The sequence below is a fragment of the Oncorhynchus nerka genome, linkage group LG15, assembly GCF_034236695.1.
Source record: "Oncorhynchus nerka isolate Pitt River linkage group LG15, Oner_Uvic_2.0, whole genome shotgun sequence".
In the NCBI taxonomy this organism is placed as follows: domain Eukaryota; kingdom Metazoa; phylum Chordata; class Actinopteri; order Salmoniformes; family Salmonidae; genus Oncorhynchus; species Oncorhynchus nerka.
Window position 1 is genome coordinate 14,756,568 of NC_088410.1, and position 25,280 is coordinate 14,781,847.

Consider the following 25,280-nt stretch of genomic DNA (forward strand, 5'->3'; position numbering starts at 1 on the left):
AGTATGTTTAGGCATCAACAATCTATCCAAAGAACCACCCACATACATAAAGTAGTCACACACACATAGTGGTAAATGTGATTTACTAGGTTGGAAACACAGTTACAAAGTTAAGGCACAGAGGATAGACAGTATAACACAGTTGCAAAGTTCAGGCACAGAGGATAGACAGTATAACACAGTTACAAAGTTCAGGCACAGAGGATGGACAGTATAACACAGTTAAAGTTCAGGCACAGAGGATGGACAGTATAACACAGTTACAAAGTTCAGGCACAGAGGATGGACAGTATAACACAGTTACAAAGTTCAGGCACAGAGGATAGACAGTATAACACAGTTACAAAGTTCAGGCACAGAGGATGGACAGTATATCAGGTATCAAATTAAAACTCCTCATTCAAGGCAGGTAGCGAGGCTAGACAGTTCCACGCTCACAGTTCAACGATAAAAACAAACTGCGATGTAGGCTGATGGAATCATAAAAATGGTAGTCATGGTGATGTGGCTAATCAGTAACCGGAAACAAGCTGAAGCACCAGCTGTGGCATATGGAAATGAGTGTTGTTTGTCTTAGTTAAATACGTTCCCATTTGCTATAGTGTTATCTGTGACTGGATGTAGGCTAGTGGAAAACCATGCTACAGTGTTATCTGTGACTGAATGTAGGCTAGTGGAAAACCATGCTATAGTGTTATCTGTGACTGAATGTAGGCTAGTGGAAAACCATGCTATAGTGTTATCTGTGACTGAATGTAGGCTAGTGGAAAACCATGCTATAGTGTTATCTGTGACTGAATGTAGGCTAGTGGAAAACCATGCTATAGTGTTATCTGTGACTGAATGTAGGCTAGTGGAAAACCATGCTATAGTGTTATCTGTGACTGAATGTAGGCTAGTGGAAAACCATGCTATAGTGTTATCTGTGACTGAATGTAGGCTAGTGGAAAAACATGCTATAGTGTTATCTGTGACTGAATGTAGGCTAGTGGAAAAACATGCTATAGTGTTATCTGTGACTGAATGTAGGCTAGTGGAAAACCATGCTATAGTGTTATCTGTGACTGAATGTAGGCTAGTGGAAAACCATGCTATAGTGTTATCTGTGACTGAATGTAGGCTAGTGGAAAACCATGCTATAGTGTTATCTGTGACTGAATGTAGGCTAGTGGAAAACCATGCTATAGTGTTATCTGTGACTGAATGTAGGCTAGTGGAAAAACATGCTATAGTGTTATCTGTGACTGAATGTAGGCTAGTGGAAAAACATGCTATAGTGTTATCTGTGACTGAATGTAGGCTAGTGGAAAAACATGCTATAGTGTTATCTGTGACTGAATGTAGGCTAGTGGAAAAACATGAGAAGGACATGAGTATTTCCAGGGAAAAAAGGCCAAGGACAGGAGTGTCTTCCTAAAAAAAAGGTACAGGAGGGCACAACAATGTAACATTTAAGATCACATCAGTATCATCACAACCGAATGAACGAACCCTTCGATAAAAAGGCAGATTATTTCATAAAATAGGTCGACGAAAGTTTAAAAGAAACATGTAACTGCCAGTCTCTTGTATAGAGTACAACTGGGGAGATGTGGTTAGTGTCAGTCTCTTGTATAGAGTACAACTGGGTATATGTGGTTACTGTTCCGCATTAATTCTAGATTCTAATTCTATGGTTCTGGATCCCTGGGTTGAGAATGTCAACCTGTACCATGTGGTAGTTTGTACCAGGAAGTATACTGCATGTGGAACACAAGCAATAGAAGGTGACAAGACAGCATATAGGCCAATCGGCTAGAACTGTAGGTTAAACATCAATACGTAACCTGGTTAAAACATTCAACGGTTGGTCAAAAGTAGTGCACTATATAGGGAATAGGGTGCTATTTGGGAGACAACCTCAAAGGCACATTCACTGGCTGCCTGTCTGTCAGAGGCTGATATCATACTGGTGGAAAGTACAGTGCATAGATACAATGTAGGGTTGGAGAACTACAGTAACTTTACAAAACTTGACAGATTTTTCCAGAAATTCCAGTAGAAGATTCCTGGGTTTTCTGCTTATTCCCTCCCGATTCCAGGAATCTTACAACAGGAATTTCTGGAAAACTGGGGAATTTTCAGGAAGTTACAACCCTAACAATGTGTCATCATCATGATCATCATAACAAATAAGATATCACATCAACATCCTGAACATACATGTATAATGGCACTAATGGCTTTATCTTAATACACGGACTGTCTAGCCTGGTCCCAGATCTGTTTGTGCGGTCTTGCCAACATCTTTGGTCATTGTCGTGCCTTGGCATGCCAGATCTGGGATCAGGCTAGAGGTTAACATTGGGATAGCTGCAACACACAAATGGACCAGCAGTAGAGAGAGAAGAGGAAGGGTCCCTCATAGGACATACAGCAACAACTCCTCCTCCATACACTGACTGCTGCTGCAGAGGGAGAGAGACAGAGGGGGTGGGGGGAGAGAGACAAACAGAGGAGGTGGGGGGAGAGAGAGACACAGAGAGAGAGAGAGAGAGAGAGAGAGAGAGAGAGAGGGAGAGACACAGAGAGAGGAGGTGGGGGAGAGAGAGAGAAACAGACAGAGGGGGGGGAGAGAGAGAGAGAGGGAGAGACACAGACAGAGGAGGTGGGGGGAGAGAGAGAAACAGACAGAGGGGGTGGGGAGAGAGAGAGAAACAGACAGACAGAGGGGGTGGGGAGAGAGAGAGAAACAGACAGAGAGGGAGAGACACAGAGAGAGACACAGAGAGAGAGAGAAACAGACAGAGGGGGTGGGGAGAGGGAGAGACACAGACAGAGGGGGTGGGGAGAGGGAGAGAAACAGACAGAGGGGGTGGGGAGAGAGAGAGAAACAGACAGAGAGGGAGAGACACAGACAGAGGGGGTGGGGAGAGAGAGAGAAACAGACAGAGAGAGACACAGAGAGAGAGAGAAACAGACAGAGAGAGGGGGTGGGGAGAGAGAGAGAAACAGACAGACAGAGGGGGTGGGGAGAGAGAGAGAAACAGACAGACAGAGGGGTGGGGAGAGAGAGAGAAACAGACAGACAGAGGGGGTGGGGAGAGAGAGAGAAACAGACAGACAGAGGGGGTGGGGAGAGAGAGAGAAACAGACAGACAGAGGGGTGGGGAGAGAGAGAGAAACAGACAGACAGAGGGGGTGGGGAGAGAGAGAGAAACAGACAGACAGAGGGGGTGGGGAGAGAGAGAGAAACAGACAGAGGGGGTGGGGAGAGAGAGAGAAACAGACAGAGGGGGTGGGGAGAGAGAGAGAAACAGACAGACAGAGGGGGTGGGGAGAGAGAGAGAAACAGACAGAGAGGGGGGGGGGGAGAGAGAAACAGACAGACAGAGGGGGTGGGGAGAGAGAGAGAAACAGACAGACAGAGGGGGTGGGGAGAGAGAGAGAAACAGACAGACAGAGGGGGTGGGGAGAGAGAGAAACAGACAGACAGAGGGGGTGGGGAGAGAGAGAGAAACAGACAGAGGGGGTGGGGAGAGAGAGAGACACAGACAGAGGGGGTGGGGAGAGAGAGAGAAACAGACAGAGGGGGTGGGGAGAGAGAGAGAGAAACAGACAGAGGGGGTGGGGAGAGAGAGAAACAGACAGAGGGGGTGGGAGAGAGAGAGACACAGACAGAGGGGGTGGGGGGAAGACAGAGAGAGAGAAACAGACAGAGGGGGTGGGGGGGAAGACAGAGAGAGAGAGATGGTAAATAAACAAAATACTATCAACTACACACATAATTATTATAATTAGGAGCATCTGACATATTGCCAATTCACCAGCATCTATCTCATCCAAAACCCAGACAGGAGACTGCAACAGGTGAGCGAGTGGAGAAGAGAGGAGGAGGAAGAGACTGCAACAGGTGAGCGAGTGGAGAAGAGAGGAGGAGGAAGAGACTGCAACAGGTGAGCGAGTGGAGAAGAGAGGAGGAGGAAGAGACTGCAACAGGTGAGCGAGTGGAGAAGAGAGGAGGAGGAAGAGACTGCAACAGGTGAGCGAGTGGAGAAGAGAGGAGGAGGAAGAGACTGCAACAGGTGAGCGAGTGGAGAAGAGAGGAGGAGGAAGAGACTGCAACAGGTGAGCGAGTGGAGAAGAGAGAGGGAGGGATAAGAGGAGACGAAGGTGTACATCCTTAGAACAGGCTCCAGGACTTGGCAGAAAGAAGGAGAAGAGGATAGGAGACTGTGTACTAGGTTACCTCAGACCAGACTGCAGGACTTGGCAGAGAGAAGGAGAAGAGGATAGGAGACTGTGTACTGGGTTACCTCAGACCAGACTGCAGGACTTGGCAGAGAGAAGGAGAAGAGGATAGGAGACTGTGTACTAGGTTACCGCAGACCAGACTGCAGGACTTGGCAGAAAGAGGTAATAATATTTTTTTGGGGGGGCTTATATTTGTCCTGTTACACAAGTGTGTAATGTAAATGTGTTTCTTGCATATCCCAACTCCCCCTGTGGGGTCACAACCAGGGTCACCATTGTACAGCACCCCTGGAGTAATTCGGGTTAAGTGCCTTGCTCAAGGGTACATCGGCAGATTTTTCACCTTGTCGGCTCCGGTGTCCGAACCAGTGACCTTTTGGTTACTGGTCCAATGCTCTAACCTCGAGGCGACCTGCCGAGAAGAGGAGGAGAGAGGACAAAGGTGTTCTAGGCTACCTCAGAACAGGCTGCAGGACTTGGGGGGTCTGAAAGGGTTGTCACTGGAGGGTACCCCCATCAGGAGAGGGTCCTGGTGAGCGTTCTGCAGACAGTAGTTCTTCAGATCCACTGCAGCCTGAGACACCTGGGGGTTCATTATAATAATTATTCATTACAGAACACAAAAAGATATATGACTGGGACTGATGCATTATGGGGCGGCTTCCCAGACACAGATTAAACCTAGTCCTGAACTAGACAGTGATCTCAATGGAGAATGTCTATTAAAAGCTGTTATTAGTCGAGGACCAGGCTGAATATGTGTCCGGGAAACTGCCCCTAGATACTATATACCACGGCTCTCCAACCCCGTTCCTGGAGAGAAACTATCCTGTAGCTTCCCTCCAACCCTGTTCCTGGAGATACCCTCCTGTAGCTTCACTCCAACCCTGTTCCTGGAGATACCCTCCTGTAGCTTCACTCCAACCCTGATCTAGTGCATCTGATTGTAATAATTATCTGGTTGATGCGTTGAATCAGGTTGGTTACAACTGGGGTTGGAGTGAAAAGCTACAGGAGCTACATACACTATGGACCGGTTCCCCCGGACACATACCAAGGAGCAGGTTTAATGTGGGAACCCGGGCCTGTATGCTACTAACACATGACAGGTGTAGACAGTGGAGAGCTGACATGGAGGAAATATGGTCTCCGTACTGCATAGACACCAACCACCCAAGCCAGACTATTTTCCACACAGTAACAGGTACCGGTGCATCAAGTCTGACACCAACAGGCTCTTGAACAGCTTCTATCCCAGAGCAATACGACTGATACATAGATACAGAGTTGACCTTTGAAATAAAAGGTCAATAAAGACCCATCTTTGTCTCTATGCAAACACACTGTCACTCCAACACACACACACAGGGCCCTACACACTGTCACTCCAACACACACTCACAGGGCCCTACACACTGTCACTCCAACACACACTCACAGGGCCCTACACACTGTCACTCCAACACACACTCACAGGGCCCTACACACTGTCACTCCAACACACACTCACAGAGCCCTACAAACTGTCACTCCAACACACACTCACAGGGCCCTACAAACTGTCACTCCAACACACACTCACAGAGCCCTACAAACTGTCACTCCAACACACACTCACAGGGCCCTACACACTGTCACTCCAACACACACTCACAGGGCCCTACACACTGTCACTCCAACACGCACTCACAGGGCCCTACAAACTGTCACTCCAACACACACTCACAGGGCCCTACACACTGTCACTCCAACACACTCACAGCTACTCTGTGTGTATCTTATATCCAGTATCCCTGTCCCCTTACACATATCTACCTCCATCCCTCCAGTATCCCCTTACCCCTATACATATCTACCTCCATCCCTCCAGTATCCCTGTCCCCTTACCCCTATACATATCTACCTCCATCCCTCCAGTATCCCTGTCCCCTTACCCCTATACATATCTACCTCCATCCCTCCAGTATCCCTGTCTCCTTACCCCTATACATATCTACCTCCATCCCTCCAGTATCCCTGTCCCCTTACCCCTATACATATCTACCTCCATCCCTCCAGTATCCCTGTCCCCTTACCCCTATACATATCTACCTCCATCCCTCCAGTATCCCTGTCCCCTTACCCCTATACATATCTACCTCCATCCCTCCAGTATCCCCTTACCCCTATACATATCTACCTCCATCCCTCCAGTATCCCTGTCCCCTTACCCCTATACATATCTACCTCCATCCCTCCAGTATCCCCTTACCCCTATACATATCTACCTCCATCCCTCCAGTATCCCCTTACCCCTATACATATCTACCTCCATCCCTCCAGTATCCCCTTACCCCTACACATATCTACCTCCATCCCTCCAGTATCCCCTTACCCCTATACATATCTACCTCCATCCCTCCAGTATCCCCTTACCCCTATACATATCTACCTCCATCCCTCCAGTATCCCTGTCCCCTTACCCCTATACATATCTACCTCCATCCCTCCAGTATCCCTGTCCCCTTACCCCTATACATATCTACCTCCATCCCTCCAGTATCCCTGTCCCCTTACCCCTATACATATCTACCTCCATCCCTCCAGTATCCCCTTACCCCTATACATATCTACCTCCATCCCTCCAGTATCCCTGTCCCCTTACCCCTATACATATCTACCTCCATCCCTCCAGTATCCCCTACATACCCCTATACATATCTACCTCCATCCCTCCAGTATCCCTGTCCCCTTACCCCTATACATATCTACCTCCATCCCTCCAGTATCCCCTTACCCCTATACATATCTACCTCCATCCCTCCAGTATCCCTGTCCCCTTACCCCTATACATATCTACCTCCATCCCTCCAGTATCCCCTTACCCCTATACATATCTACCTCCATCCCTCCAGTATCCCTGTCCCCTTACCCCTATACATATCTACCTCCATCCCTCCAGTATCCCCTTACCCCTATACATATCTACCTCCATCCCTCCAGTATCCCTGTCCCCTTACCCCTATACATATCTACCTCCATCCCTCCAGTATCCCCTTACCCCTATACATATCTACCTCCATCCCTCCAGTATCCCTGTTCCCTTACCCCTATACATATCTACCTCCATCCCTCCAGTATCCCCTTACCCTTATACATATCTACCTCCATCCCTCCAGTATCCCTGTCCCCTTACCCCTATACATATCTACCTCCATCCCTCCAGTATCCCTGTCCCCTTACCCCTATACATATCTACCTCCATCCCTCCAGTATCCCCTTACCCCTATACATATCTACCTCCATCCCTCCAGTATCCCTGTCCCCTTACCCCTATACATATCTACCTCCATCCCTCCAGTATCCCCTTACCCCTATACATATCTACCTCCATCCCGCCAGTATCCCTGCACATGTAAATATGGTATTGGAATATATTTCCTGTATATAGAATGCTGACCTACATACTGTACTTCATATTTCTTATTTCACGTGTTTTATTTCTAGCAATACATTGTTATTGATTATTGCGTTGTCGGGTTTTGAGTTTACAAAAAAGGCATTTCACTGTTCTTGTGCATGTGACATTAGAACTTGTACTGCACTGGTGTTACTACACAGCCTCATTTCCATAGTAACAGATGTCAACACAGAGGTTTTGAATACATTTTCTAGTGACTAAACGGCCGTTAGGCTACAGTTGGATTTCCAATGCAAAGAAGAGAGTACTTCATGTCCTATACAGAAAGTAGCCTTCCCCCATTCATAGATGCTAACTACTTCAGTGCTTATTGACGATAAGTGTCTTCTGACCAGGAGATCTTTGTTAGGAGCCCTGATGCTTCCCCATTCATAGATGCTAACTACTTCAGTGCTTATTGACGATAAGTGTGATGATAAGGGTCTTCTGACCAGGGGATCTTTGTTAGGAGCCCTGATGCTTGCTATAAACATGAAAACACATCGCTTGTGGTACCGTTTTGGAAACATAAGGGACGCATCAAGAGGCGTCACTCCAGTCCCTGGTTCGATTCCAGGCTGTATCACATTTGGCCGTCATTGGGAGTCCCATAGGGCAGCAAACAATTTGCCCAGCATCGTGTGTGGGTTTGGCCGGGGTAGGCTGGCATTGTAAATAATCATTTGTTCTTAACTGACTTGCCTGGTTAAATAAAGGTTAAATAAAAACATCTCATTTCAGCGATAAATAAATTTTCAAAACAACATGTAAATGATTAGACACCATAATAGAGTTACGGTTTGTGTTCCTACATGGCCATATGTCCATGTTACAGCGCTTGTTTGCGGAAGACATAGCTAATTAGCACAGGTGTCGGCCTATCTAGCTGCTCCAAACACCTGTGCGTAACGCGTGCCACATTTTGTAACAATGCAAAGGGCTCGGCTTAGCTCCACATTGACATGATTGGTTGACGGTGTGGGGGCGGGATTGAACTCCTGGAAAGAGATCCGGGAGGTAATGGTGATAGATGTGCTAAAGAGGTAATTGGAATGCAGACAGTGGGGGATAGGATGCTGGATTGGTGCACAGACAATAATAATATAATAATAATAATAATAATGAAATAAAGTGGATATTTGTCAAATCCGTCATGATTGATTTATTGTAAGAGGCCCACACGGTGGTTACTAAAATCTGATTTAGATATATTTGGCTGTTTTCACTGCATAACATTTAGAAGTTGTTCCTTTTCAGGTTTAGAAGAAGTGCCTGCTAAATGCTAACTCCCAGTCGTATAAACTGGTAGCATAACTAGCTTACAGAAATCATTGGTGGTAAGTCGCTCTGGATAAGAGCGTCTGCTAAATGACTTAAATGTAAATGTAAATGTAGTCAGTCGTTAAACTAACGCAGTTGATTGGTGACGTGAACAAGTATTGGGGTTGACATCCATACAAGAATTACTCCGATTTAACCTCAACATAGTGTGAAATGCACATAGCCAAGGGGAGTGGTCCTGAGGGTGCTGCAGCACCCCCTGATAAATATTTTAACTGATCATTCATATTTCCCCCCCATCAAATTAGTGCACTAGGCCTTTTAGGCTACTCGTGTATGGGCTGAGGAAATACTGGTCAGCAGAGCGGGGAGAAATGCCGCCCCCTATGGCTACAATAAGATACACGTCAATCATCGATTTCCTGAAACGGTTTTCGCAACCTATGCGCCTAGTCTTTAATGTCAGATAGAAATAATCTTTCAAATAAAAAAATATACACCTACTGTAGACATAGCCCTTCCCCACCCACTGTCTATGGCTACAGTAACTTTATATGTTATTATTTAAAATATTCTGAGAGAAGACAAGGGGCATATTAGCATAGGTTCCGAAAGCGATGATTATTGACGTTAAAACACAGCTTCAGAATTGTAGTTTACATACACAGAGCCAAATGTGGGCGAATGTAATGGCTGAAAACCCTACATGCGGAAAAGGGTTTTCGGGAGCTAGAAGTAACCTAGCTACAATAGACAGAGAGAGTTATATGGCAAGTTTACTTAGAGAAAGAAAAAATGGCTTCGGAATATTACTAACCCGTGGGAATGTCAGTGAACTGACTCATCCAAGATAGGCCAACACTCAGACCCGACTTTCAATCTATTTCACTAGGCCACCGATGCAGGACCATGGTCCTAGGACTGTCTCGATAGCAGGCAAAAGTTGATTGAATTATGAATTACTTTCCTATTTGATCGACGTTATTATTTTGGCTGTCAACAATACTAGCCTACTGACAGGAGGCGACGATGTAAACGAGCCTACTGTTCAATAGACATTTGTAACATGACAACATTGATACAAGGTAGCAACACGTACAACTGTATTATACCTAACATGACAACTTCATAAAGCAACATTTGCATCATTGTAACTTCGTGTTTGCTACTTTGTTTCACGTCACTAGCCTACTCCAAGCGGCTACGCTGTCCCAGCGACAGAGTGTCGTTAACAGCTCTTCCGTGTTAGTGTTGCTGCTACGATCCCGTTTACCTTGATCCTACGGACACTGGCCTCCAACCGCAGCTGTTTCACTACTCTCTGAGCGACGACCAAGTTGCTGCTGGCGTTGTTGTTTGACATGTCGAGGGTCAGAAGAGTGAAAGTAGGTTAATCCTTACTAGGGCGACTGTGAGAGAAAGTGTCAGAGTTTGTGAAGCAGTCCGTCTGTCGTTCTCTCCCCGCCCACTCGACACAATGTTTCCTCAACGACATTCTAATTGGTTGTCGGTCAATCGATCACCAACAACGTTTACATTCACACTAACTATTTGATATTAAAACTGATTATGGGTGAAGGCCGAGTATGGCAATAGTCATGTAAACACCTTGCTCTTCTTATCGTAAATCGGCGTAAGGTCATGATCGAAGTAAGCATAAATTGATTAAAACACCTGGGTTTCTGAGCAATTAAAAAAAAATATTAGGACACGTAAACAGCATAATCGCCGTAGCACCCGGTAGCGCAAGCTTCGCTCTAGACGCGAATGAGATGCGTTCGGAAAAACTGAAAGTATTCATTTTAGAAACAATTTTCACATACAAACTTTGTCATTATATGTCCTAACTCAGAATCAAATAGTCTTCGCAAAGATAATATGGTCACTGTGGTAGAACGTTTATTTATTTTGATTGGCGATTTTCGGCATTTATCAAAAGGCCCATCAGTAGCCTGATTTCAGATGTGGCCATATAAACTGGCTTATTAGGGAAGTCGTTATTCTTGCAAAACATGTAAACGTTTTAAAACGAACTATTTTATTAATCTGACTATCCATAATATTATTGTGTGCAGGTAACCACTTTGTAGTATACGCAGTCTCTAATATGGTGTAATTGCAGAACGCAATTCGGGTTGTTTCTTGATGTGATCGTTTCTTGACATCAGGAAACGCCCATTGGAGCTTGTCTTTGGTCAGTTCCGATGATAATGAGACTGGGCGTTTCTCGACACAAATAATTTGTTTATATAGCAGGTTAGGATAACTAACGTAGCAGGTTAGGCTTCACAACAGTGAGTAGGTTCGATTAATCTCGCTCGTTTTACACCAGCTGAGAGTTGATCGCATTCGATTTGGAACCTGGCTGCAGATGACTTAATTAAGCCCGTGGATTGATGAGTACTATTGTGTGTGTTCCAATGCAAAAGTGATTGCTTTTTGATAAGTGATTTATCTTTATTTTATTTGGTACATTGGGAATTTAACAGCAAACGGTATTTAGTGCACTACGTCATCACGCAGTCTTTTCTGCAACAAGTCAATTTGATGAAAACACCTGTCTGTTGGGAAAACGCGGATTTGAGAATATTCGCATAAAAATATGTCATCAATTTGATGTAAACCTAGCTATTGCTAGTCGTCAACAGCTGTTGTCCCCAATGCGAAAGAAACGGCCACGGACCTATGACGAGCATCAATGGGTGTAACTTAATTTAGCTATGCTAAACTTTGCAGTCTACACTTGAATCTGTTTTGTATTGTAGACGTGATCTGTGCAATAAACACACGCGGCCTAGACAAGGGGCGTGTTCAGCAGGACACAACGTTCTGGAACATTCAGATAGAAATAATGTTATGTAGAACAAACATGTCGCTATGGCATTTAAAACAATGAATCGAGTCGGCTCTATTCCTGGCATTTCTATCTGGAGACTGAACGTGGCCCATGCAATGACTGTGCAGCGACACTGATGTGTTTTTCTTTAATGCATAAAACAATTGCATTACAGTATGGATGTGGTACAGATGGGTGACTATCTAACTTCCGGTATCTTTGGCAGTAACCCTTGTGACCCCTACCATGACATTAAAGCCAAGGGATCTGCTCCGTTTGATACAAGAGAATACAGTCTTAACCCAAGGGTTGGAAAAGAGAGATACCTTAATAGAAAATGACTCAAGTATAATTTAAAGTCAGACAGTAAAATATTACTTGAGTAACAAAAGTAAATGTAATTGCTAAAATATACTTAAGTATCAAAAGTTAAAGTATACATCTTTTCAAATAAAGCAAACCAGGCTGCAGCATTTTCTAGTTGATTTAAACTGACGCATAGCCAGGGGCATGCTCAGACATCATTTACCAACCAAGCATGCGCTTAGTGAGTCAACCAGATCAGAGGCAGTAGGGATGTTCTCTGTTTAGTGAGTCAACCAGATCAGAGGCAGGATGTTCTCTGTTTAGTGAGTCAACCAGATCAGAGGCAGTAGGGATGTTCTCTGTTTAGTGAGTCAACCAGATCAGAGGCAGTAGGGATGTTCTCTGTTTAGTGAGTCAACCAGATCAGAGGCAGTAGGGATGTTCTCTGTTTAGTGAGTCAACCAGATCAGAGGCAGTAGGGATGTTCTCTGTTTAGTGAGTCCTCCAGATCAGAGGCAGTAGGGATGTTCTCTTGACAAGTCTGTGAATTGGACCATTTTCCTGTCCTGCTAAGCATTCAAAGTGTAATGACTACTTTTGGGTGTCAGGGAAAGTGTATGGAGTAAAAAGTACAATATTTTCTTTAGGAATGTAGTGAAGTAAAAGTAGTCCAAGTCAAAACTATAAATAGTAAAGTACAGATACTGTTAGTGTTTCATACTGGAGAGGGAATGCAAAACAACGACGCTGGACAGAGTGGAATCAGGTGTATCAAAAAGGCAATTTATTGGTCAAAGATATCTTGTCCTGCCGTTTATTGTGCACGGACCTAAGCAATGCGACTCTGTGAAGAGTCAGAATAATTAGGCTGCTCAGCCAGAGTTTACAGCAGAATGTATACACAGAATAATGTAGGTGGAGTCTCGTCGTGTTGGTCTTCTGACTGGTCCTGAAGAGTTGGAGGCGGGCCTTGCTCTAGCCAGAGCGGGCCCCATTGGTGCACAGCAAAGTCCTTTGCTCTTGGCACCCGACCAGTAGGGGGGGGGGGTAGAATGTGAGTGTACAGTGCTTCATGAGATGTATGTGTGTCAATGAAGCGTGGATTTAGGGACTGGTAATGTCTGCTTTAGGCTCAGGTGTTTCCTGTTTATGCAGGAGTGCATGTAGGGTTCAATGTCAGTTAGATAGCTTGGCACTTCTAAGCTCGTTATTGTTGCAGGCTGCTCTTTGTAGTTTTACAGGGAGTATATTTGCGTGATGGCAGCTGTGTGTCCTTCGGATAATCATGTTATTGCACACAGGCTCTAAACTTGACTGAGGACACTGGGCCCAGAGTTATCTGAGGGCATCCGGTTTAACCAGAGCTTTGGTCTGCTAGTAACGCTTGATATTAGATTATTTATATAACAATACCCCCCAAAAACTACTTTAGTACTTTCAAGTATTTTTACTGAAGTACTTTACACCACTGTCTAAACCCCTCTCCCACTCCACCATGTGACACAGCAGTCCCCTGTCTAAACCCCTCTCCCACTCCACCATGTGACACAGCAGTCCACTGTCTAAACCCCTCTCCCACTCCACCATGTGACACAGCAGTCCACTGTCTAAACCCCCCTCCACCATGTGACACAGCAGTCCACTGTCTAAACCCCTCTCCCACTCCACCATGTGACACAGCAGTCCACTGTCTAAACCCCTCTCCCACTCCACCATGTGACACAGCAGTCCACTGTCTAAACCCCTCTCCCACTCCACCATGTGACACAGCAGTCCACTGTCTAAACCCCTCTCCCACTCCACCATGTGACACAGCAGTCCACTGTCTAAACCCCTCTCCCACTCCAACTGTCTAAACCCCTCTCCCACTCCACCCTAAACCCCTCTTCCACCATGTGACACAGCAGTCCACTGTCTAAACCCCTCTCCCACTCCACCATGTGACACAGCAGTCCACTGTCTAAACCCCTCTCCCACTTCACCATGTGACACAGCAAAACATGTCTGTAAGACTGTCGTAGGCTGTGACTATAAGAGATGGTCGGAGAGTTCAGTCCACTGTCGTAGGCTGTGACTATAAGAGATGGTCGGAGAGTTCAGTCCACTGTCGTAGGCTGTGACTATAAGAGATAAGAGAGTTGTCCAAGGCTGTGACTATAAGAGATGGTCGGAGAGTTCAGTCCACAAAGGCTGTGACTATAAGAGATGGTCGGAAGTTCAGTCCACTGGCTAGGCTGTGACTATAAGAGTGGTGTGGAGATGTCAGTTCAGTCCACTGATAGGCTGTGACTATAAGAGATGGTCGGAGAGTTCAGTCCCCAATTGGTTGATTGGTTGATCATGTAAAAGGACAACGTGCCGATGCCGGTCGGAGAGTTCAGCCAAGATAAAGAGGCCAGAAACACTCCTACTCTGTAGGGCACATGTGCTTTGATTTGGGGGATCTGTAACCTGTGTAGCATGTCTTTGTGCTGTGTATGGCCCTTATACTTCGAGGCGTACAAAGTCCAAGAATTGGCATTGCATCCTAGTGTTACGTTGTCACCGGTTCCTTTCCTGTCGATTCCCTTGTAGGCCATGCCTATGTGAACGCTGTGTAGACACTCCACCTCCAGGTAATGCCGCTTGTCCAGGCTCTCCTTGCACAGCACCTGGTTGCATTTATCAAACCTGTCTTGGGTGATGGGATACTTCTGATCCTTCCTCTGGCACGTCACCTTCCTGCCCCCCCCAGACAGAACGAGGAAACCGTTCGCTGTGCTGGGGTCTAGTGTGAGTTCACATGCATCTGAAATGTGTTCAGATTAGAATTAGAAGGTTTCATTATATTGTGTCAAGTAAAAATGTTCCCAGTGTGAAATAGTTCCCAATCGATCTGATCGTGACGTCATGCTGTATAATGTTCTCAGTGTGAAATAGTTCCCAATCGATCTGATCGTGACGTCATGCTGTATAATGTTCCCAGTGTGAAATAGTTCCCAATCGATCTGATCGTGACATCGTGCTGTATAATCTCCCAGTGTGAAACAGTTCCCAATCGATCTGATCGTGACATCGTGCTGTGTAATCTCCCAGTGTGAAACAGTTCCCAATCGATCTGATCGTGACGTCTTGCTGTATAATCTCACAGCGTGACGTCTTGCTGTATAATTTCTCACAGTGTGCAGTTATTGAACATCCCTACCGACCAAGCCCTCCCTAACCTGGACGCCACTAGGCCAATTGTGCGTCGCCCCACGGACCTCCCGGTCGCGGCCGGTTACGACAGAGCCTGGGCCGAACCCTCCCTAACCCGGACGCCACTAGGCCAATTGTGCGTCGCCCCACGGACCTCCCGGTCGCGGCCGGTTACGACAGAGCCTAGGCGCGAACCCAGAGTCTCTGATGGCACAGCTGGCGCTGCAATACAGCGCCCTTAACCATAGATGGATATTTACTCACATTTCTGCAGACCTGGTTTATTCCTGCTCTCTCCTCGGTGCTCCAGGCTGAAAGACACAACATAAAGAGACCTGGTTTATTCCTGCTCTCTCCTCGGTGCTCCAGGCTGAAAGACACAACATAAAGAGACCTGGTTTATTCCTGCTCTCTCCTCGGTGCTCCAGGCTGAAAGACACAACATAAAGAGACCTGGTTTATTCCTGCTCTCTCCTCGGTGCTCCAGGCTGAAAGACACAAAATAAATAGGGAGGAATAAAAACCTGGAAATGCTCACACTACTCAGGCAATGCAGTATATTTTCAATTTATTTTACTAGGCAAGTCAGTTAAGAACAAATTCTTATTTACAATGACAGCCTAAGAACAGTGGGTTAACTGTCTTGTTCAGGGGCAGAACGAGATTTTACCCCAAATGATATTGACACTAGGATGCAACAAGGGTCATAGCTAAAGATAATCCATGAACAGATCCTTGTTGTTCTAATCTGTCAACGTTTATATTTGATTTAGAATCACATTGGTATTCTTTTACACAATCTAACTCACTTCAGCTTCAGCTGAAAAGGGAAATCCAATTCAATGTCTCCGAGGGGATTGTAGCTCAGATCCAGCTCTTTCATCTGGAAGGGGTCGGACCTCAAAGCTATGACCAGTACAGAGGACACAGTCTCCGGCAATGTGATCAAACAGCCAGACAGTCTGTAAATGAATAGGGAAAATAATTATAAAAAACATTTTCACCTTTAAAACTAGGAACATTGAAGAACCATCTCTAGCAGCCACAGGTCAGCAGAGTTCAGCGATTAAGGAAAACCCTTAATGTGTCTAATTTGACACTGCTGTACATACCTCAGTTCCTGCAGTGTGCAACGCTCGTGGAGGGCAAAAGCAAGGGACTCCAACCCCACGTCCCCAAGGTCATTGCAGCTGAGGTCCAAGGTCAGAAGCTTCAAGGTGGGACGAATCAGCACTTTGCAGAGTTCCTTAACACCTTGCTCTCCAACATTGTTGTGGCTGAGGTTCAGAGTTTTCAACTTGCTGTTGGCGTTCCACAGCCCATCACAAAGGCGTTTCACCTCTCCATTGCCCAGGTTGTTGTGGCCCAGATCCAGGACTGTAATACAGGAATTTGGAGATCGGAGAACTGAGGCCACAGTTGCACATAGCAGTGGTGTCATGTGACAACAGTTGAGCCTGTGAAAGAGTGAGTTCAAAGTTGCTGTTTTAATCTTTTAAATTGGAACATCACAATGCAAACTTAAAACATGTTTGATATACACACTTAATGTAATGATACACACAGTGATACTTACAGTGCAGTAGTGCAAGACTGCAAAGCAGGAGACAGTCTGTAGAAACCGTCCTCCGAAGTTTGTTTATTCCTGAAGTCAAACTCTTCAGGCTTCTCTGACATGAAGGTAAATGCCAACAGAGAGCACTGAAAGGGAGTTAGCGGCGTGTCTGAAGACGACACCTGGTTGTCATTCTGCAGTATGGTGTGGTCCTTCAGCTCAAGCAGACAGTGGATCAGGTTGATGCATCTCTCTGGGGAGAGGGACTTTCTTTTCAATATCTTGATGTATCCAATTAACTTTTTGTTGCATTCTGAACTGCTGGGTGTCTCTCCCAGAAGTCCTTGAAGGAGGTCTCGGCTGGAGTCGTGAGAGATCCCAAAAAGGAAACGTATGAAAAGGTCCAGGTGTCCATTTTTACTATCTAATGCACTGTCCAGGGCACCTTTGAGAAAATATAAAAGATCAATGGAAGTGCTTCCATTCTTCTTTTTGATTAAGGCTTTCACTGAGTCAATCCTGCGGTTTTCAAATTCATGATATGCGTACAGAGCAGCAAAGAACTCCTGAACACTCAGGTGTATGAAACAGTACAGTTTCTTGGGATACAGTCCGTGCTCTGATTGTACAACTTCAGTACATAGGCCAGGGCATTTAGCAGCATCCATGACACTAATACCACAGTCCTTCAAGTCCTGTTCTGTGTATTGCACTTTGTGAATTAACAGGTTCTGATACGCTAGCTGTCCCAATTTGAAAATGACGTCTTTGTTTTGCTTCAAAGTATTTTCTTTGTCATCTTCATGAGTTGAATCGTACTTCTTCAAACTGACAATTGTTTGGTTCACTACGTAATGGATGTACAATTCAGTAAGGGTTGTAGGTAAAGATCTAGACTTTAGGCCGACTTTACCCAGGATATCCTGAAAAACAGTTGCTGCTATCCAGCAGAACAACGGTACATGGCACATGATGTAGAGGCTCCGGGTTGATTTAAGGCCCGAGATGATACGGCTGGCCATCAACGGATCACTGATTTTCCTTGTGAAGTACACATCCTTTTGTGAATCACTGAACCCTCTGACCTCGGTCACTCGATCACGACTCTCTGGAGGGATCCGATTGGCAGCTACTGGACGAGAGGTTATCCAGAGGAGAGCATTAGGGAGAAGACGGCCAGTGATGAGGTTTGTAAGTATACCGTCCAGGGTAGCAGACTCTAACACATCAGATATAGGAATGTTTTTTTGAAACTCCAGTGGCAGTTGGATCTCATCCAGGCCATCAATAATGAACAAAATCTTCTGGTCATCATACATCTTTATGTCTATGTCCTTAAGTTCAGGGTATAACCCCTGAAGAAGTCCATGCAAGCTGCATTGCCGATGTTTAATCAAATTTAGATCCCGTAAAGAAAGGAGAATTAAAAGGTCTAGATGTTGATTCTCTATCCCATCTGCCCAGTCCAGGATGAATTTCTGGACTGCCAGAGTTTTCCCAATGCCAGCTACTCCCTTTGTCACCACACATCTGATGGGTTCTTCTTCTTCGTCATGCTTGAAGATATCTTGACATTTTATGACGGAGGCCCCCGAGGTGTCTTGGAGATGTGCGGTTTCAGCTTGCCACACCTCATGTTCTTTATTGACGGTGGCAGAATCACAAGCGACCATATAAGTCTCTGTGTAGACCTTGTTAAGGGCTGATTTACTTTGTGCCAAACCCTCTAGTATGCTCCTGAACTTCTTCTTAAGGGCTAATTTGATCTCGCCTTTGAGTCGAATGGTGTCTGCAAAGAAAAATAAATAAAATTATACTGTATATTACTTTGAGTGAAATTAATGGATTGTCTTTTTTTCTTAATCTGACGTACAAACTGAATTTGACTTACTTTCTTTCTTCTTGCTCTGGTCATTCCGTGGCACCAGTCTTGGTTGTGTCATCTACAGGGAGTCAAGACAGAGCAGTAGATACATTTCAAAACATGTAGAACAATCTTATGAAGATTGTGTATGATAAATGATAAAACCTATCCATTACCTGGTCAACCATCTCCGGTCCAGGGTCCACGCCTGTCAGCCTGTTAAGGCCTAGAGAGGGGGAACATTAAAAACACCATCAAATGAAAACCGTAATCAAACCACCATCTGTCCAGAGATGAGCTTCTCACCATAATAATAAACGTTCAGGTCCCCTTGAACTGAATTCCCAGTTGTTATTGGTGCAAAAATGTTGCTTCTATTAGCTGCTGTGATGGAAGTATGTTCAGCGAGTGCTCCTCCAGCCTGGTGGTACTCAGACAGCGGTGTTACATCCATCGCCGTTGGGGTAGGAAAAGAAACAATAACAGCTTAGCCTCGTCATCACGTACACGTCTAGAGGGAATATTCAGTATCTCTCAGTGGAATTAATTGACAATGTATATACAGTACCAGTCAGAAGTTTGGACACCTACTCATTCAAACGTTCTTTATTTTTACTATTTTCTACGTTGTAGAATAGTAAAGACATCAACTATGAATAAACAGTTGACAGTGAGAGGACGCTTGTGTTGAGATATATATATGCCTACCTGTTGGTCATCCACCTCCTCGTTAATGGCAGTTGAGGTCGAACTCCCATCGTTCTCATTGCCTATGGAGGAAAGGCGTATCTTTATCTGAACTTGGTGAAAAACATTATTAGTCATTATTTTTGCTGTTTTGCCCAAAGTCGACGTTTTAAAGGAGTAGGTTCAATCTGGGTCCAGGAAACCGGCCCATAAAACACAGAATAACCCTGCATAGGTCAACTGTTGTAAAATAAGCACACACATTTATTCATCTGAAACCACTTGACTAGCGGAAAAAGTGAAATGCTACTGAGTAAATACTGTAATACAGGTTCAATAAGATCTAAGACTTCCTCGTACACTTGACTAGCAGAAAAAATGAAATGCTACTGAGTAAATACTGTAATACAGGTTCAATAAGATCTAAGAATTCCTCGTGCAACAAAAAACATTTGAGTATTAATATGAAGTTTTAATGCCTATACTCACCCTGCCGTCTATGTTTCCGTTTACTCCGACCTTTGACGTGTTTTAGAATTGAGGACACAACGTCACGAGCACCTCCTCTATATGTGTCTGTCATAACTGACACAATGGCTTTCACTTCCATCCTCCTCACATCGATGTCATACTTCTTCCTCAGACGGCGTTTAAATCGTTTTAACTTCCTTGAACTCAAACGCATCAATTTGGATTCCAGGCTCCTCATCTTAAAATAAACACACATTTTTAAAAAAGGTATTTAAAGTGGAACTGACAGCGTTTTAGCAACATGAAATCTGATAAATCTGTTCATATACACCCCCAGGAATAATTACGTTTTTTTATTACATTTTCTGACAAGCGAGCATTTATATGGCCATTTTCACGTTTTCATAAATTCCTAGAATGTTTGGGAATGACGTATAGTAAGGCATTTAGAGAAAATTCTATAGCAATGTAGTGGAAAAGTGACCCTGCGTTTGGAAAATGATCAGACACCGCAGTAAATAAAACCACCTGTCTTGTCCAGGACCGGAGTCAACACAGATAGGTGCCATAGCCTATATGCAAATAAGCCGGTGCGCCATAGCCAATCAGAGCTACAGCAGGCCTATATGCAAATAAGCCATTTTCCACATGGGCCTACCACCATTCCCTTTGAACTGGACTGTGTGTTTACAGGCAGTTGGACCTGCCTTCATTACCTTTGAACTGGACTGTGTGTTTACATATCGAGTGTGTTTACAGGCAGTAGCAACAGCTCAACTTTAGATCATTAAAATGCATTCGCCACAAAATACAGTTAAATGGATTTCTGTAAATATGTAAATACCACGGGAGTTAGGCTCTGTGTTCTTAGTTTGCTAAATAAATAGCCCAGGGATGTCAAATTGAATCAGCACATGGGCCATATTGAAAAATGATGAATTCGCAGGCCACACATAACCCATTTCTTTTTACAAAAGAAACTTGCAACTGCAAACCAAACATGTATTGTAGTTGAGTAGCCAGGCTACAGCTCTAATGTTGCTGTATGGTGAACACATGTATTGCCATTGTTTGAAAAAAATACGGCCCTTTCTAAAGTCCACTTACTGTATGTACATAGGATGCTGTATACAGCATTTTAACCCATTAAAACAAAGGAGATCAATCATATCTGTTCAGCCTTAGCTGCTATGCTTGCAGATGTGCATAATAGGATGCAACCCAAATCAACAAGTATTTTAATAACTCCAAATAACAAAAACGTAGCAATAGGTGGTTGTAACATCACATATTTTCATTGTTTTTAGACTGCATGGATCACCAGTGTGGTTGAATGCTGCATTGCTGTATGGTGAACTCAACATGTATTGTAGTTGAGTAGCCAGCCGAGGCTACAGCTCTAATGTTGCTGTATGGTGAACTCAACATGTATTGTAGTTGAGTAGCCAGCCGAGGCTACAGCTCTAATGTTGCTGTATGGTGAACTCAACATGTATTGTAGTTGAGTAGCCAGCCGAGGCTACAGCTCTAATGTTGCTGTATGGTGAACTCAACATGTATTGTAGTTGAGTAGCCAGCCGAGGCTACAGCTCTAATGTTGCATGGTGAACTCAACTAATGTTGCTGTATGGTGAACTCAACATGTATTGTAGTTGAGTAGCCAGCCGAGGCTACAGCTCTAATGTTGCTGTATGGTGAACTCAACATGGTGAACTCAACATGTATTGTAGTTGAGTAGCCAGCCGAGGCTACAGCTCTAATGTTGCTGTATGGTGAACTCAACATGTATTGTAGTTGAGCTACAGCTCATGGTGCCGAGGCTACAGCTCTAATGTTGCTGTATGGTGAACTCAACATGTATTGTAGTTGAGTAGCCAGCCGAGGCTACCGCTCTAATGTTGCTGTAACAGGCCTATATGTTTCTCCTTTGTGTGGCGTTTTGTTGCAGGTTTAGTGCAAATGGGACACAGGAAAGCAGCGCCATTGAAGTTGAATTCACTGATGCATCAGGCTGTGATTTCATAAAGTAGATGACTCAACTGTTGACTCATTTATGTATACTGACTTGTGTCTCCTATTCATCCCACGGGCCGGGCGCTGACAATAAACAATGATTCAGTTAAGATGGACTTTTAGTGTCCCTGTGTAAGAATCTTCACAACACTGTGCTTCCCCATTGTACCAGGCCAGCTGTGATTTACCTGATAGCAATATTTGTATGGACAACCAAGAAATGTGATGTTGAATTACACAAATCATGCATTGAACTGCATCCATCTATTCTGCCTACAATGCCTTACTGCACTTCATGAAATTTATACTCAAATATAACCTATTTTTAAAACCTCTATGTAAAGTTGGTTTTGAAGCATAAACTAGGAATTTCATATTTTTGACTGGTATTAGGATTGTCTGTTTCATATCTGTAAAGTAGTTAAAACACTGTCAGTTCCACTTTAAAGTACATACAGTCTGGTTATTCTTACTCTCTATTTAACAATTTGAGTAGCCATGTGAAGTTTAGGCCTGTACCTTCAATCCCTTATCCCTCCCTGCCCTGGTTCCACCAGTGACCACACAGACTCTCCATAATGTCCACTTTTATTATTTGGTTTAATGTGAGAAATTCAAGCAGGTCATTTACCTGGGGTGATAATAATTAGTGCACACCGTAGCAAACATCTGTAAAACGTTTCACAATGGAAAACATTCAGCAATGAAAATTAGAGTTTCTATTGGACAAATTCAGTTAGGTCCCTCCCCGTTTACTTCCTAGTGAATACACCCCCAGAACAGAGCCTTTAATTATCCCGGTCTTAGTTCACCTTCTTTAAACATGTAAGTAATGAGTCATGTAATCTTTAATGTTCATGTATCAGCAAGTATTATCATTGCTGTGTGCAGCCTACATTTCCAGAACCACACTCACCACTAAAAAGGACCAGCTGGCAAGAGCGAATAATCGAGAACCTATGCGCTCTTGAAAGGGCGCGAAAAAAAACAAATCTACATTTGGGCTACTGTGCAATATGGCTCAAGCCAGTCTCCGAAGCCTTACAGCCAAGATGAATTGACTAAAGCAACTTAATTATTTAAATAACGATTTAATACTAAACTTCTCGGTTTGCATATTTCCGTATTGGCTGCAAAAAAAACGGGCACATTTCCTTGTTGGCTGCAACACATATGCAAACATTGGCATGGAAGGACAATGAAGCTTTCAGATAAAGTGCATTATTCAACGAATAACGTTAAGTGAAATTCAATCAGACAGTAAGTTATAATGTAAGACAGACAGTTGTTTCACTCAAACCTAGAATACTTTAAAAAGTGTTACCTGCCTTCAGATTTGGTGATTTTCCCTGCTCAGCTCCAGGAAATTAGCCTATTAGCCTACCATCAATTACATTCTGCCAATAAAGCTTATCTTTCTGACTGTGTTGTAAGCAAAAAATAAATAAACTCAAAGCTCAACTTCTAAACTAATGTATCAAACGTCGTTGGCTAAAATAACTCGTATGAATATAACGGGTGTGGCGATAGGTGCATCTAAGAGCCTGGCTGACGCGCAACCAACGTGTCACCCAGAATATCAGAGCCTGCCTCTGTAACGGATGTGAAACGGTTAGCGGTGCGCGCTAGCGTTTCAATCGGTGACGTCACTTGCTCTGAGTAGTAGTTCCCCTTGCTCTGCAAGGGCCGCGGCATTTGTGGAGCGATGGGTAACGATGCTTCGAGGGTGACTGTTGTTGGTGTGTGTTTGAATGTTAAATGACGAGACAGAGGCATTGATGCGAGTAACCAGTCTTGTTCAGTACATGACAACACATCCGGGTATCTCAAGCACCCCGGTAAAACACAAGAGTTGCAGTAATGAACATTTACCAACAGATGGCATCACTGTGCCATTTTACACCCATAACAGTGTGTGCAGAGGGTCCCTGGTTCGCGCCCGGGTATGGGCGAGGGACGGTCTAAAGTTGTACTGCTACACCTCCTCAGCGTGGGATGCGGGTGAAATTCAACTTGGGGCATTCAAATGGAACGCCGTTTGGGTCATAAAGCACGTGGTCAAAACGTGATATTTTTAATGCTATGCGTGTAAAGTAAGCAGTAGCAGGCGCTAAATGCACGCGTTAAGTTAACGCCTACACGTGCAAATGTGCTTGCAGGCATGTGCTAAATAAACGGCTGCAAGCGGTCCTGCACACTTCAAATGAACACCTACAGCTGCTAAATATACACGCTAACTTTTGTCTTTGAAATTTGTTGTTACTGAATCATAAAGTTTATCAGCCAGTTTACAGTGGAAAGATCTGTTTCTCATCACTGGCTATAAAATTCAGCTAACATTAATCTAGCACCAGGATCAGCAGTGGTTAGCATGAACTAAGTCAGATACTGGCTAGCTAATTTAGCTAACATCGGTAGCCTCGAACCCCAGCCATATTATATCATATAATTAGCCTCATACTACTAGCCGCAGTGAAAAGCGCAGTCTTGTGTTTTATTAAGAGCCCTGCTGAAAAAACATGTCAACCATAACAGCCACGGAAACACATTGGACTATGTTAATACTATCGAGGTAAATTACATACTAGCAAGATTGTTGCTTGAATGCAGCGCCAGGTGTAACAGATGTGAAACGGCTAGCTTAGTTAGTGGTGCGCGCTAAATAGCGTTTTCAATCGGTGACGTCACTTGCTCTGAGACCTAGAAGTAGTGGTTCCCCTTGCTCTGCAAGGGCCGCGGCTTTTGTGGAGCGATGGGGAACGATGCCTCGTGGGTGACTGTTGTTGATGTGTGCAGAGGGTCCCTGGTTCGCGCCCGGGTATGGGCGAGGGGACGGTCTAAAGTTATACTGTTACACAGGCATACATAGATTATACAATGGAGATACTCCAAAAACATCCTGTTCATAATCCTGCTAGTTGTCGATTTTTGGACTGTTTTGAACAAGCTACCTAAATGTGACTAATAGGCTAGTACTGAAGCAGGACATGTTTTTAAGTTCCGTTTTTAGCCCAAAGCCTTGTTTTTTGTTGTATTTAAGCAAAACGACAGTTGAAGGTAGGCAACTTCTTCAGCCTGACTGTCACTAGAAAGAAGGTTGCAAGAGCAAATCCCTGAGCTGACAAAGTAAAAATCTGTCGTTCTGCCCCTGACCAAGGCAGTTAACTCACTGTTCCTAGGCCATCATTGAAAATAAGAATTTGTTCTTAACTGACTTGCCTAGATAAATAAAGGTGTAAAAATGCATAATGCTCAGTTTACCCACTAAGAAGTCAATAACATATTAAAGCTGCATTATAAAGTGACGTATCTTCAACTTCTCTCTGAATTCATCTTCCTTTCAGTTCTGGCACAGGAGGTTGTAGGCCAGACACTTGCCTGTACAGCCTCTCTGGAAAATATTGTGTCTCTACACCCC

At 44.4% G+C, this 25,280-nt stretch overlaps 2 protein-coding genes and 1 long non-coding RNA gene across 5 annotated transcripts; all 3 read right to left on the reverse strand.

Moving 5' to 3' along the window:
* Positions 1-66: 66 nt before the first annotated feature.
* LOC135560047 (guanine nucleotide-binding protein G(I)/G(S)/G(O) subunit gamma-5-like) lies at positions 67-10,572 on the reverse strand. 2 transcript variants are annotated; one of them, XM_065001064.1, is made up of 3 exons: positions 10,227-10,572; positions 4,690-4,816; positions 67-2,444 (listed from the first exon to the last, which is right to left on the reverse strand). In XM_065001064.1, the coding sequence occupies exons 1-2, from the start codon at positions 10,314-10,316 to the stop codon at positions 4,691-4,693; spliced, it is 216 nt and encodes a 71-aa protein (XP_064857136.1). In that variant the 5' UTR covers positions 10,317-10,572; the 3' UTR covers positions 67-2,444; position 4,690. The 2 variants fall into 2 exon arrangements, with proteins under 2 accessions (XP_064857136.1, XP_064857135.1); XM_065001063.1 differs by having other exon boundaries at positions 67-2,447; positions 10,227-10,562.
* A 2,285-nt stretch (positions 10,573-12,857) lies between these two features.
* On the reverse strand, positions 12,858-14,227 carry LOC135560048 (uncharacterized). 2 transcript variants are annotated; one of them, XR_010458658.1, is made up of 2 exons: positions 13,988-14,227; positions 12,858-13,937 (listed from the first exon to the last, which is right to left on the reverse strand). It is a non-coding gene; the product is annotated as an uncharacterized LOC135560048 (long non-coding RNA). The 2 variants fall into 2 exon arrangements; XR_010458659.1 differs by having other exon boundaries at positions 12,858-13,943.
* Positions 14,228-14,362: 135 nt separating this feature from the next.
* Positions 14,363-23,487, reverse strand: LOC115117855 (NLR family CARD domain-containing protein 3-like). Its single transcript, XM_065000653.1, has 11 exons — positions 23,191-23,487; positions 19,868-20,087; positions 19,399-19,461; positions 18,998-19,147; positions 18,868-18,917; positions 18,719-18,770; positions 16,849-18,616; positions 16,385-16,729; positions 16,082-16,234; positions 15,537-15,583; positions 14,363-14,883 (listed from the first exon to the last, which is right to left on the reverse strand). The coding sequence occupies exons 2-11, from the start codon at positions 20,085-20,087 to the stop codon at positions 14,363-14,365; spliced, it is 3,369 nt and encodes a 1,122-aa protein (XP_064856725.1). The 5' UTR covers positions 23,191-23,487.
* Between the last annotated feature and the right edge of the window lie 1,793 nt (positions 23,488-25,280).